The sequence below is a fragment of the Lithobates pipiens genome, unplaced genomic scaffold (genome assembly GCF_037356315.1).
Source record: "Lithobates pipiens isolate NorthernLeopardFrog02 unplaced genomic scaffold, aLitPip1_a1.2 Scaffold_16, whole genome shotgun sequence".
In the NCBI taxonomy this organism is placed as follows: Eukaryota; Metazoa; Chordata; class Amphibia; order Anura; family Ranidae; genus Lithobates; species Lithobates pipiens.
In genome coordinates, this window is record NW_027507748.1 from 358,928,874 (window position 1) to 358,941,960 (window position 13,087).

Consider the following 13,087-nt stretch of genomic DNA (forward strand, 5'->3'; position numbering starts at 1 on the left):
AACCAGTTCCCGACCAGCGCATGCCGATGTACGTTGGCTGAATGGCAGGGGCAGGCATATTGGCGTACAGGTACGTCCAATCTTTAATGCCGCCCTGCCATCGCGAGCGCGCTGCCAGCATGCTGGTCGGGACCCCCATGAGTCCGGTAGTGGGTCCCGCGGACTCGATCGCCGCGGGCATACCTGCGATCGTCTCATGGGGCGGCTGAACGGAGAGATGCCGTTGTAAACAGCATCTCCCCATTCTGCCTAGCAACTAGTGACGCCCCATGTGATTGGAGCAGAGATCAGTGTTCACTAAATGAAAGCCCAGCCCCCAACTGTTAGTAACACACCCCTAGGAATACTTAACCCCTACACTGCCACCCACTGGTTAACCCCTTCACTGCCAGTGTCATTTACACAGGAATCACTGCATTTATATAGCAGTGATTGCTGTATAAATGACAATGGTCCCAAAAATGTGTCAAAAATGTCTGATGTGTCCGCCATAATGTCGCAGTCACAATAAAAATAGCTGATCGCCGCCATTACTAGTAAAAAAAAAATATTAATAAAAATGCCAGAAAACTATCCCCTATTTTGTAAACACTATAACTTTTGCGCAAACCAATCAATAATCAATTATTGTGATTTTTTTACCAAAAATATGTAGAAGAATACGTATCGGCCTAACTGAGGGAAAAAAAATGTTTTTATATATTTTTGGGGGATATTTATTATAACAAAAAGTAAAAAAGAATGCGTTTTTTTCAAAATTGTCGCTCTATTTTTGTTTATAGTGCAAAAAATAAAAACCGCAGGGGTGATCAAATACCACCAAAAGAAATCTCTGTTTGTGGAAAAAAAAGGCGCCAATTTTGTTTGGGAGCCACGTCGCATGACCGCGCAATTGTCAGTTAAAGAGACGCAGTGCCGAATCCCAAAAAGTGGTCTGGTCTTTGGGTAGCAAAATGGTCCAGGGCTGAAGTGGTTAAAAAGCACAACAATGTGTTTGGTATCTATTTGCTCAATTCAACCTTGTTTTTTATATTTTATCAACAAATTGGATATTATATTGTGTGTTTGAACTAAAATTATTATTATATATTTTTTTATGCATTTAAGAAATAGTTGCTGAAAAATATTGAGCAACATAAGAAATTCCAACACTATCTTTTTATTCTACAGGTTCTCTGTTTTTAGAAAATTCATAAAGCTCTGGTGTTTTAGGTAATTTGTGTGCAAAAAATGATAAAACAAAATGCCCTAAGTGGTTAATGAACAATTATTTTTTTTGACAGGTCAATTAATACATAATCACAAGTCACTAATCTCCTTCTGGAGCATAGGTAAATGTATCATACTATATTAGTAAATTAGCAAATTTTGCTACTAACTGTAGGTATTTAGACAGAACACTCATTATGCATTTTTAAGACAATCCTTCTAAAATCTCTCTTACCTGAATATCTTCAAATGAAGGTATATAGGTAGCTCTTTTGTAAGTGTCAGTCACATTTCGCAAGATTTCAACACAAAAAAGAAGGTCCCCGCTGTAGTAGTTCTTGGTTGACACCAACTCCAACATACTTCGAACTACCTGATTCATTCCTTGCCCTGCCAACAGACGCTGACCTTTGGCCAAATGTTCTCGGAGCTGTGAAATGGAAGAGATTTCAGATCAGTTTTATATTATGTAGACATATGCATCAAAACTGCTACTTTGTTCATGCTAATTTGTTTTACAAGATCTGCTGACTACAGTTTCCCTTAAATGGGAAGTAAAAGCGAATTATATGAAAGACTGAGGTTCTTGCAGATGGACCGAAACAGAAAATGGTCTTGGATGAATGAAAAAATCGGATGGCTCCGAAAATGGTCTAGCTTGCTGTCTTGGTTCTTCAGTGGCTTTATTACCATGCATATTGTACTACAACATATAAAGCCCATAACTTTTCACTTCAGAAAACTCAGAATTCTATCTTTCTAACCACAAGACTCTCTAATCTCTCTGTGATATATCTGCTAGCAAATTAATTGGGCCCAGTTAGCCATTTTCCTTCCCCGGTGTCATGTGACTCTTTAGTATTAAAAGGTCTCAGGTGTGAATGGGGAGCAGGTGTGCTAAATTTGGTGTCATCACTCTCACTCTCTCATACTGGTCCCTGAAAGTTCAACATGGCACCTCGTGGCAAAGAACTCTCTGAGGATCTGAAAAAAATAACAGTTGCTCTACATAAAGATGGCCTAGACTATAAGAAGGTTGCCAAGACCCTGAAACTGAGCGGCAGCACGGTGGTCAAGATCATACAGCAGTTCAACAACTGGTTCCACTCAGGCCTCCCCATAGTCGACCAAATAAGTTGAGTGCATATGCTCAGCATCATATCCAGAAGGGGTGGGGGGCCAGCCTGCCAGTGCTCAGACTGCATCCAATTGGTCTGCATGGCTGTCATCCCAGAAGGAAGTGTCTTCTAAAGATGATGCACAAGAAAGCCCACAAACCATTTGCTGAAGACAAGCAGACTAAGGACATGGATTACTGGAACCATGTCCAGTGGTCTGATAAGACCAAGATAAACATATTTGGTTCACATGGTGTCAAGCATGTGTGGCGGCAACAGGTGAAAAGTACGAAGACAAGTGTGTCTTGCCATCAGTCAAGCATGGTGGTGAAAGTGTCATGGTCTGGGGCTGCACAAATGCTGCCGACACTGGGGAGCTATAGTTTATTGAGGGAACCATGAATGCCAACATGTACTGTGACATACAGAAGCAGAGCATGATCCCTCTCTTTGGAGACTGGGCCACAGGACAGTATTTCAACAGGATAACGACCCCAAACACAGCTCCAAGGCAACCACTGCCTTGCTAAAGAATCTGAAGGTAAAGGTGATGGACTGGCCAAGCATGTCTCCAGACCTAAACTTTATTGAGCATCTATGGGGTATCCTCAATTGGAAGGTGGGGAAGTGCAAAGTCTCTAACATTCACCAGATGTCGTCATGATGTCGTCATTGAGGAGTGGAAGAGGACTCCAGTGGCAACCTGTGAAGCTCTGGTGAACTCCATGCCCAAGAGGGTTAAGCCAGTGCTGGAAAATATTTACACTTTGGGCCCAATTTGGACATTTTCACTCACTTTTGTTGCCAGCAGTTTAGACATTAATGGCAGTGTGTTGTGTTATTTTGAAGTAAAGCAAATTTACACTGTTATACAAGCTGTATACTCACAACTTTACATTGTAGCGAAGTGTCATTTATTCAGTGTTGTCACATGAAAATATATAATAAAATATTTCCAAAAATGTGAGGGGTGCACTCACTTTTGTATTGTACTGTATAGATCTTTATATGTGTATATATGTATATATATATATATATATATATATATATATATATATATATATATATATATATATATTTAGAGCAAATTATGATATTATGACTAACTAAGACAAGAGCAGATTTCACACAAGTTGGCACAATCTGGTGTATGAAATGACACATTGCTGGAGGGAGAAAGATTAAGAGTTCAAGTAGCCTGTGCCCTTTATACACTAACGTGATCATGAGTAGCTATATTATCATGTTTTAGTAAAAGGGATACTTTATTGGACAGCAGTGACTAGACTCACATCCAATCTGGAACTAAAAACCTATGAACCGATCTTGGATCCAACCCATACCAGCGACCACAATCACAGTATTTGTGCCTTCAACAATGCCCAAAATATAGTTTAACCTTTACATTAGACTGTCAGGTAAAACTATCATATCACAAAAGTAATACATATCATACACACTGCAACCAGAATAATAAAAACTGTATTCCACACCATGTATAACACACAGAATTGCTTTACAATACAAAATGGCACACCATACACTACATAAGTTAAATGAGTCTCCAGATACAGTGATGTTCTGCCTTACAAAAAGTGTACATCAAGAAGAGTACAAGAGCAAAAGTAGGTATGCATTCCAAAATCCACCCAGTCTGTTGCAATGGGTTTAGAAAGAATGGTAGTTGTGGCATAGAAGATAATCCTTTTGGAACTGGTGGAAGTAGACAGTTGGCAGCTCCTGTACAAAGGGGGATCTTTACACTACAATTTCAGTGTACCTTGCATTGTTGGGATCAAAGAGAAAGAGGTAGACAAGTAAGACACACAGAAGGGATAGAAGGGACTAGAGTCCAAATATTTCGCAGAATAAATAGCTTCACTATGTCCACACTCCTCATTACACAATTAACCCTGCATCTCACATACAGTAACACATGTCACAGCCTTGCATCATTCCATATATTGCTATTGAAATGTTTTTGGCATTTTGACCACATTGAAGGCCTCCTGCTAACTTTTTGATCACTCCAGTGGTAGATTACACATTACAGTCTCAGAACAGTTGTATGACTTTCATGTCATGACTTCCACAGTGCCAAACCAGTTTCATTTATTGCTCTGCAGATTATACAGGTGCAACCTGATGTGTGGGTAAGGGTGGATGATTAAAGGGCCGAAAATCCATAGGTAATGGGATTAGTTGTTACACTTGGTTTATAAGTAAAATAAAATAGAATTCGTATATCCTGGTCCTGGATTATGTGACTACCCAAAACTGTGCCCAGGCTTGGATTGGCAGAGTCTCACATCTGGAAGACTTCCTGCCTCAGCCACAGTTTGCTTTAACAAAACAACACAGAATAAAAAATATACATACAAACCCCAACAAAAACACATGCAAATCAACAGAAATGATGACAACATAACAAAAAATGGAAATAAAAAGTTAAAAACCGTAAGGATTTTGTTAGTTCTACAGTGACATCCGAAGCTTTGGCCATGCTGTCATTATCAACAACATTATTGATCCCTCACTTTTTTTAAAAAGTTTGGTCATATACAGAAATTTGGACTGGTGAGCTTTGTATTATACTATTCTACTATTTTTGTAACTTATATAATAGTTATCCCTACTACTGTCAAGAGAGACTTTGATTCAACTTGACAGTAGTAAGTCTTTTCTTACCCTGAATCACCAAAGGCTCACTTTGATGTGCTTGCTTAAGTTGTGCACTATAACTTCCTGAACTATTTGCTAGCTAAAGTTTCATATATTTTTCATCACACTGTGCACTTTGCCCTTGTTTGTAAACCAGAGGTTTGAGAGAGATGCGTAAAAAATGATCGCACTTTATAAATAAACCATACACAGTCATAAATATATAATGCTTTCAAAATTACCTGGAACAGAATTGTTTCATTTAATAATCTAACAATAAAACAGTATGTCTAGTTCAATATGGAATGCTTTCTTAAAAGGCTATTTCTAGAGCCCTCTCTGAACTGCACTAAGTGGACTTAATTTTAAATTAAATGATATCTTAAGACAAACTTTCTTTTTATTTTAATTAGGTAGGGAATAGTTAAAACCCTTGATGTTTTGCTTCTACCATCTGTGTCCCACCAGGGAGATTTCCTTTTACTTCCTGTCTTGTAGACACACCAGGAAGTGAGATGAAATCTCTCCAAAGTGAATCTCCTTTAAGACAAAAAAAATTCTAATAAAGTTCATATATCAGCTGAATGCCTTACAGTTTACCAGTGTAAAAATAAAGGGTGGTTGTAACAAATGCAATGGCTCTTCTGACTTACGTGACATTGTTTTCACAATAATCATGTGATAAGAATATTGCCATAGTGCTGGTGACTTTTTTCTTCCCTGGTATTAACAAATTAACTCTGGTTCTAACGCTTCTCTATGTCATCCAAACCCAAATAAAAAAAATGGTTTTAAAGACACTTTAATTGCTAACTGAAGGCTACCATTTCCACAAAATAATTGAAGTAGCATTACATAACAATTCTGGCTTATGAGCTGATTGACTAAATTATAACTAAAGTCAAAACGTTTTGGAGCAGAGAGGGATTAGAACACCTGACAGTTTTTATTGCTGCCTGTGCCCCCATTAAGGCGATTCACCCTCTCTATTTGTCCTGTTCACCATTATCAAATTTTAGGTTGTCCCCGGAAAAGTAATAAATGGGAAATCTTCCAATAGGGACACTAAATCTGCAGAATGCCTTTAATTTGCAGGGATTTCCTCTTACTTCCTGTTTGGCTAAGGGGCAGGAAGTGAAGGGAAATCTCCCCAATGGGAGAGAGATGGAAAACAAATAAATCTGACAGGGGTTATAACCTTTACTTGCTCTATCCAAAATGAAAAAAAATAAGTTTTGTCCATAGTTCTACTGTAAGACACTGAAATATTGTAAAGTATGTGCTACTTTAAAAGTCCACTATCTCCAATCAATCTTGATTCTAATTTCATGAATTGGAGGAAGACTGAAATCCAACTTTTGTATTCTATTGCCCCAGAACTAATATGGCATTTCAACTAGGGTTGCCATCTCATCCTTTTAAAACCGATCACATATTAATTACACAGGTTCTGAGGCTGATTAAGGTGATAATTAAACTTGGCGCCTTATCTGCATTTAATTAGCCTCAAGACCTGTGCAATTCAGTTGTTTTGTGGTTTAAAGGGATGAGGTAGCAACTCTATGTTCAACCTGTTCTGGCGATAAGAAAAAAAATTAAATTTTTCATAAAATTTTGCAACTATACAAGCACCTTTACTTTACTCAATAAATTAGCTATTAATTTCTAGAAGCTTAAAGAAGAAACACGAAAAAAAAAAAAATCTGTAAAAAAAAATGATTATTAGTATTGGCTTTGCAATATTATCATCTCTAAAAAACGACCTTGACAGAGCTTTAATAGCTACGGAACCTTAGATATAAATGGCAAATGGTAAACCTTAACTGGCGCCTATAATGCTGTCAAAAAGAAAATAAATTTGACACATTTTCCGCTCACAAGGAGGCAACAAATTGTAATTATATGCAGATTATCTCATTATCAGCTGCGGCTGATATGTAAAGGATATAGATGTAGGTCTTTTACACAGCTATGGAAAATAAATGATGCATTTATTGGTGCATTAGTGAAAACAAGCTGTGTCTTGGCAGTAGCAAACAATTTGTGTGAGCTTGGTGCAAGCTTTTTCAAGTATACAGTACATTTATAGACTGAACAAACCCCAACAATGTTATCATTGAAAAGTCCATGGCTGCTTTGAAAACGTGTAACTATGGTCATGTCCTGTTTTGATGCAAAATGTGAACCGTCATCTTGACTTAGATAATACTTACCATAATACATATGCCTCAAAAATAATAAGAATCATGAGCATTGAAGCATGGAACACATCACGTTTGCATTGATACCTTGTGTTTAAGCAACATCTAAGCAGCGTTTTTCTTTAAAGCCTCATAACCACCCTTAAAATGCCTGCCATGAATATTAAAATGGACACCTCCTGAAAAAAAACAGTACACTTCCTAGTATGTGAGTATGCTTAGGCTCTATTGTTACTGCAGCCTCATAACTATGAGTGTGAGAATTAAAGCACTGCTGTATCAGACTGCTAAGCTTAGGCGATTTGGAGTGTGATTTGGTCAAGTCATTAATGTGCAGCTCACTGTTTTCCTTGCTGAAGGCTTTGATATGACAAATTAAAACTCTACCTCTACCAAGATGGCCACTTCATCAAAGACCGTGCAGAACAAGGCATGTTAAGTCATTAATTGAAGAATGATCAGCTGTGGGGACATCACAATGTGACCCGAAAGCTACCAGAAACTGGGGATTAGTACTTTGTCCTCTGCCTTCTACTTTATTGAAACACAGCTTCCAGAGATCATTTCCTCTTTAAATTCTCAGGCATTTCAATCCCGATGGCCCATTCACACCACTTGCATTGCAGTACATTATGTGTGTTGGTGCGTTGTGGTGCTATTAATTGTGCACCTCCAAAACACACATGCCCTCCAGCACATGCGATAGGTTGTGCTATTAAAAATGCAGACATCACCTATTTTTTTATTGTGTTGAGGTGTGTTGCAGCCCATTTTTTTTTGTCATGTCAATGAAAACGAGTGCACTCCAGTGCACTGTGATGTTAACAACTTTTGTTAACTTCAGCTGAGGTTCTGAAAGAGGATGGTTCTGCTAGAACACCTGGACCCTGCAGAGCTCCCGATCACATGATCACCATGGCTTATCATGGTGATCACAGTGAAAATGAGAATGGTTGTTACTGTATAGGCAGCAAAAAAAAAGTCAAATACACTGAGCAAAATTATAAATGCAACACTTTTGTGTTTGTCACTATTTATCATGAGCTGAACGCAAACCTCTATGACTTTTTCTTTACACAAAAGGCCTATTTCTCTCAAATATTGTTCACAAATCTGTCTAAATCGATGTTAGTGAGCACTTCTCCTTTGTCGAGATAATCCATCCACCTCACAGGTGTGGCATATCAAGATGCTGATTAGACAGCATGATTATTGCACAGGTGTGCCTTAGGCTGGCCACAATAAAAAGCCACTCTAAAATGTGCAGTTTTACTGTATTGGGGGGGAGGGTCGGGGGGTCCAAAAACCAGTCAGTATCTGGTGTGACCACTATTTGCCTCATGCAGTGCAGCACATCTCCTTCGCATAGACTTGATAAGGTTGTTGATTGTGGCCTATGGGATGTTCATCCATTCCTCTTCAATGGCTGTGTGAAGTTGCTGGATATTGCCAGGAACTGGAACACGCTGTCATATACATCAATCCGGAGCATCCCCAAACATGCTCAATGGGTGACATGTCCGGTGAGTATGCTGGCAATGCAAGAACTGGGATGTTTTCAGCTTCCAGGAATTGTGTACAAATCCTTGCAACATGGGGCCATGCATTATCATGCTGCAACATGAGGTTATGGTCATGGATGAATGGAACAACAATGGGCCTCAGGATCTCATCATGGTATTTCTGTGCATTCAAAATGCCATAGGCCAGTCAGAGGAGAATGAAAACTCCTCCTACAAGCTTTAACCAGTGCTCAGTCTGACACTTATAGAAGTCACAAGACTGCTATATACTGCTGATAAGAAAATATATTAAGCAGTTTATGTGTACTAAAATAATTGTACTTCCATGTTCTGTGTACTGTGGAGGACCACATATAATGGGGTTGATTTACTAAAAGCAAAAAGACTGTGCACTTTGCAGTTGCTCCAAAGCTTAGTAAATAAGCAGAAGTGCAAGCAAAATTCAGTTTTTTTTAAATTTTCCTTGCACGTGATTGGGTATTCTTTGCAAAGTGAAGCCTTACATCATTTACTAAGCTCTGGAGCAACTGCATTTGCAGAATGCAACTGCAAGGTGCACCGTCTATTTGCCTTTAGTAAATCAACCCCAATGTGTACTTGAAGCAGCAAGAAAGGGAGACAACTGAATATGTTTTACCTGAGCTTAAAGTGATTGAAAAGTCTTGCTTTTCTTTAGTTAAAAACAACAAACGTTATACTTACCTGGTCTATTGCAGTGGATTTGCACAGAGCAGCCTAGATCCTTCTATTCTCGGGTCCCTCTTTGGTGCTCCTGGCCTTTCCCTCTGGTTGAGTGCCCCCACAGCAAGCAGCTTTCTATGGGGGCACCCGAGTTGAGTAACAGTTCTGTGTGTCCATTCAGACATGGAGCCGCAGCACGGCCCCACCCACTTTCTCTCCTCATTGGCTGACTGACCCAATTGACAGCAGTGGGAGCCAATGGCACTGCACTGCTTTCTCAGCCAATGAGGAGGGGAGTCCCGGGCAGCTGAGATACTCCTGCAACATCACTGGCTCTAGGTGGACCTCAGGTAAGTATTAGGGGGGCTGAGGAGGGCTGCTGCACATAGAAGGCATTAAGATAAAAACCTTCTGCCGCTACAATCACTTTAAGCACTTATGACAGCACATCAGTTGTGAGTGGACAACCAAATTGTATTCTCACCATATTTACTGTGTGGACACAATGTTTTTGCTTGCTATAAGAGTGTATGTTCCAGCATCTGAATGAACACCGGCAAGCAGTTGCGTGCCTAAAATAAAAATGTGATTTTCTTCAATGTTTTTGAGTCTAATTGACTGCTGTGAGACACACTGGCTTATTTTTTTTATGCAATCTGCATTCCTAGCTGCACGAACAAGGAAATATCATTCTGTCTCCATTCACAGACCATTTTAATGCATTAGAAGCTACAATTGAGAGAAACATTATACATGGGGATCACGTGGCCAAATGTAAAATCGTTAGCATCTGTCGCTGATGAACAGAGCAGAGTGAATGCTGTGTCAAAGAGCGGGACAGTTACATAGAATGTAGCAATTACATGTCATCATCAGCAAACAAATATTTATATTGCCTAGCTTAGTGCGCCACAGTAACAGAAAAAGAGAACATTTCGACACAAGTTCCAAAAATGCTTGCGTTCGCCTGGTGTTTTGTAAAAGCAGTAATTGTAATTTTAATGAAATGTATTTGACTTATATGCTATAACTAATTTGGTTCTGCAATTTTTATAAAATTAGCCACAAAACTGTATGAATGCTGGTATTAATTCCACCAGAAGCAGCTGTCAACTCCCATACAGCCCTTGGAAGAACATAGACCATAGGAAAGCAGGCCTTTAATTAAATAGCACATAGTAATTAGGCAGACAACTGTCCTATAATATTTCACCCCAGTATGAGTCACAATATTAAATCAAACCACACAGAGGCTTCTTTATAAATGAAGAAATGGTCATTACACAAGCAATACATTTGTGTCATAGTACAGGACACCACAGTCAGTGCTGAAAAAGACCACTTATGACATTTAAACAGATGTCAATATAACAGTTCAATTAACACGGCACAAATTATACTAAAAGCATTTAAGCCCTTATGGGGGAAATAACCCCCCGACTGCTTTAGTAACTCCTCAGATGCTTTGTTCAATAAGAAATATGTTAATTCATGCATTAAGGAATTCTAAATAACATAATACATGGTAACACATACATAATGAATCTGCCACAAAGCAAACTCTGGGCAGATATGAAAAAACACCAATCTAAGCATGTATAAATTATTTTAAAATTAATTGAATTATAGAAAAACATAGTTAAACGGATACATTCAACTAGTGTAAAAACCTGACTTTGACTTGACCTCATTCTCTTATAATGCCCTTATTAGATGAAGGGGTGCAGTACTTGGGCCAATCAGGTGTGTGGCATGTACATGTACTGTCAAGAAACATGCTTATAGGAGATATAGGAGATAGTACTGAGCTCATCAGGCTGATTTACTGTTCAGTCATAGCAGCGGGGTATGGGTTGTGGTGACCTACAGTAGCTAAAAACGACAGGTCATTAGGCTGGCTGTGCTGTGTGTGCTGTGTATATCTCAAAACAGGATGGGCATAAATAGAAAACCTTTGACAGGCAAAACTTCCCCAATATATAAATTTTTTAGCTTACTTTTTTAGGCAGTTACAGAAAAAAATAATCAGTTTGGGATAAAGATTTTGCTCAAATTAATACAAGTTGACCATTGTAAGCACCCCCGTCAGAGTTAAATTGTTTGTTTCAAACTTTTAACTGCCACTTTTGCTATATAGCTTGGTCTGTTCAATAAAGTGGAAAAATAACAGACTAAAACAGGCCATATATGGAGCAAATTTAAAACCAGATCCTTTAAAACCAGATCCCGGTGGCCTGCTGAAATTTACACTGTGGGTGGCCCTTTTAACATCCTCCCACCCAACATCCTTTGTTAGAAAAATTGTCAACTGTACAAAGCCTATGTCCAATCAGATGTAGGCCCTGTCTATGTATTTTGACTGCTGGCAGTGCCAGCTGACAGAATGCAATAGGCACAGCAGGGGAGTAATCCATTAAATGTGAATTCAGGCTTTACTGGTTTGAAAATAAATACAAAAATAATACTGCGCATGTGAAAAGATAATTTAGTGTGAAAAAAAAGCAGCACCACAAATGGGAGATATTACCGCAAAAAACAAGAAACATAATAAAGGTGTGTTGCGCTACAGTGATTGGTATTAAAAATACTGAAAAATATTAAAAATAAATAAGCAGTCCAGAAAAATCAGTCTCTCAAATGGACCATAAACATGCCACCACCACCACAATAGGTTGGACTCTTACCAGAGAGCCTGGATCCTTTATTACGAAGGACAGGCCTAATGAATATGTACTGGTAGGGGTCATTAGCAGGGAATATACAAAGGAACCACGTCAGCAACAGCTCTAGAGCATCCAGGGGACTGCACCCAAACGATGATCGTGTAGTCAGATCCAAACAAAACATAAAACGCTGGATAGTGTAAAAACCTCTTAAGGGTTACATTTAATATGATGTATTGCACTTACACTTATCCATAGTAAAAACAGCATGACATTGTAAGAAAGGAAGGCAGACGCCACAGAACATCCAAACATGTAAAATGCGGGATAACAGGAACATACAGGAGCATACAGCTCAGAACATGTTTTTTTACAGGGCAATGCTGTTTTTACTATGGATACATGTAAAAACATAAAACGATGGCTAGTGTAAAACCTCTTAATGGTTGCATAAAATATAGAGTATTGCACTTCCATGTTTTTACTATAGATAAATGTAAGTGCAATACTCTATATTTTATGCAACCATTAAGAGGTTTTACACTAGCCATCGTTTTATGTTTTATTTGGATCTGACTACACGATCGTCATTTGGGTGGAGTCCCCTGGATGCTCTGGAGCTGTTCCTGATGTTGTTCCTTTGTATATCCCCTGCTGATGACCCCTACTGGGACATATTAACCACTTTCAGACCGGACCAATTTGCTGGTCAAAGACCAGACCACTTTTTGCGATTCGGCACTGCGTCGCTTTAACTGACAATTGCGCGGTCGTGCAACGTGGCTCCCAAACAAAATTGACGTCCTTTTTTTCCCACAAATAGAGCTTTCTTTTGGTGGTATTTGATCACCCCTGCGGTTTTTATTTTTTGCGCTATAAACAAAAATAGAGCGACAATTTTGAAAAAAACGCATTATTTTTTACTTTTTGTTATAATAAATATCCCCCAAAAATATATAAAAAAACATTTTTTTCCCTCAATTTAGGCCGATACGTATTCTTCTACATATTTTTGGTAAAAAAAATTGCAA

At 38.6% G+C, this 13,087-nt stretch overlaps 1 protein-coding gene across 9 annotated transcripts in view; it reads right to left on the reverse strand.

Annotated features, from left to right (window-relative positions):
- ADGRB2 (adhesion G protein-coupled receptor B2) overlaps nucleotides 1-13,087 on the reverse strand; it is a 706,559-nt gene that overhangs the window by 127,239 nt on the left and 566,233 nt on the right. For all 9 annotated transcript variants that reach the window (XM_077481962.1, XM_077481967.1, XM_077481965.1 and 6 more), the window contains one exon: nucleotides 1,445-1,639. In XM_077481962.1, coding sequence (XP_077338088.1) covers nucleotides 1,445-1,639 — 195 coding nt within the window. The remainder of the gene's footprint in view (nucleotides 1-1,444; nucleotides 1,640-13,087) is intronic.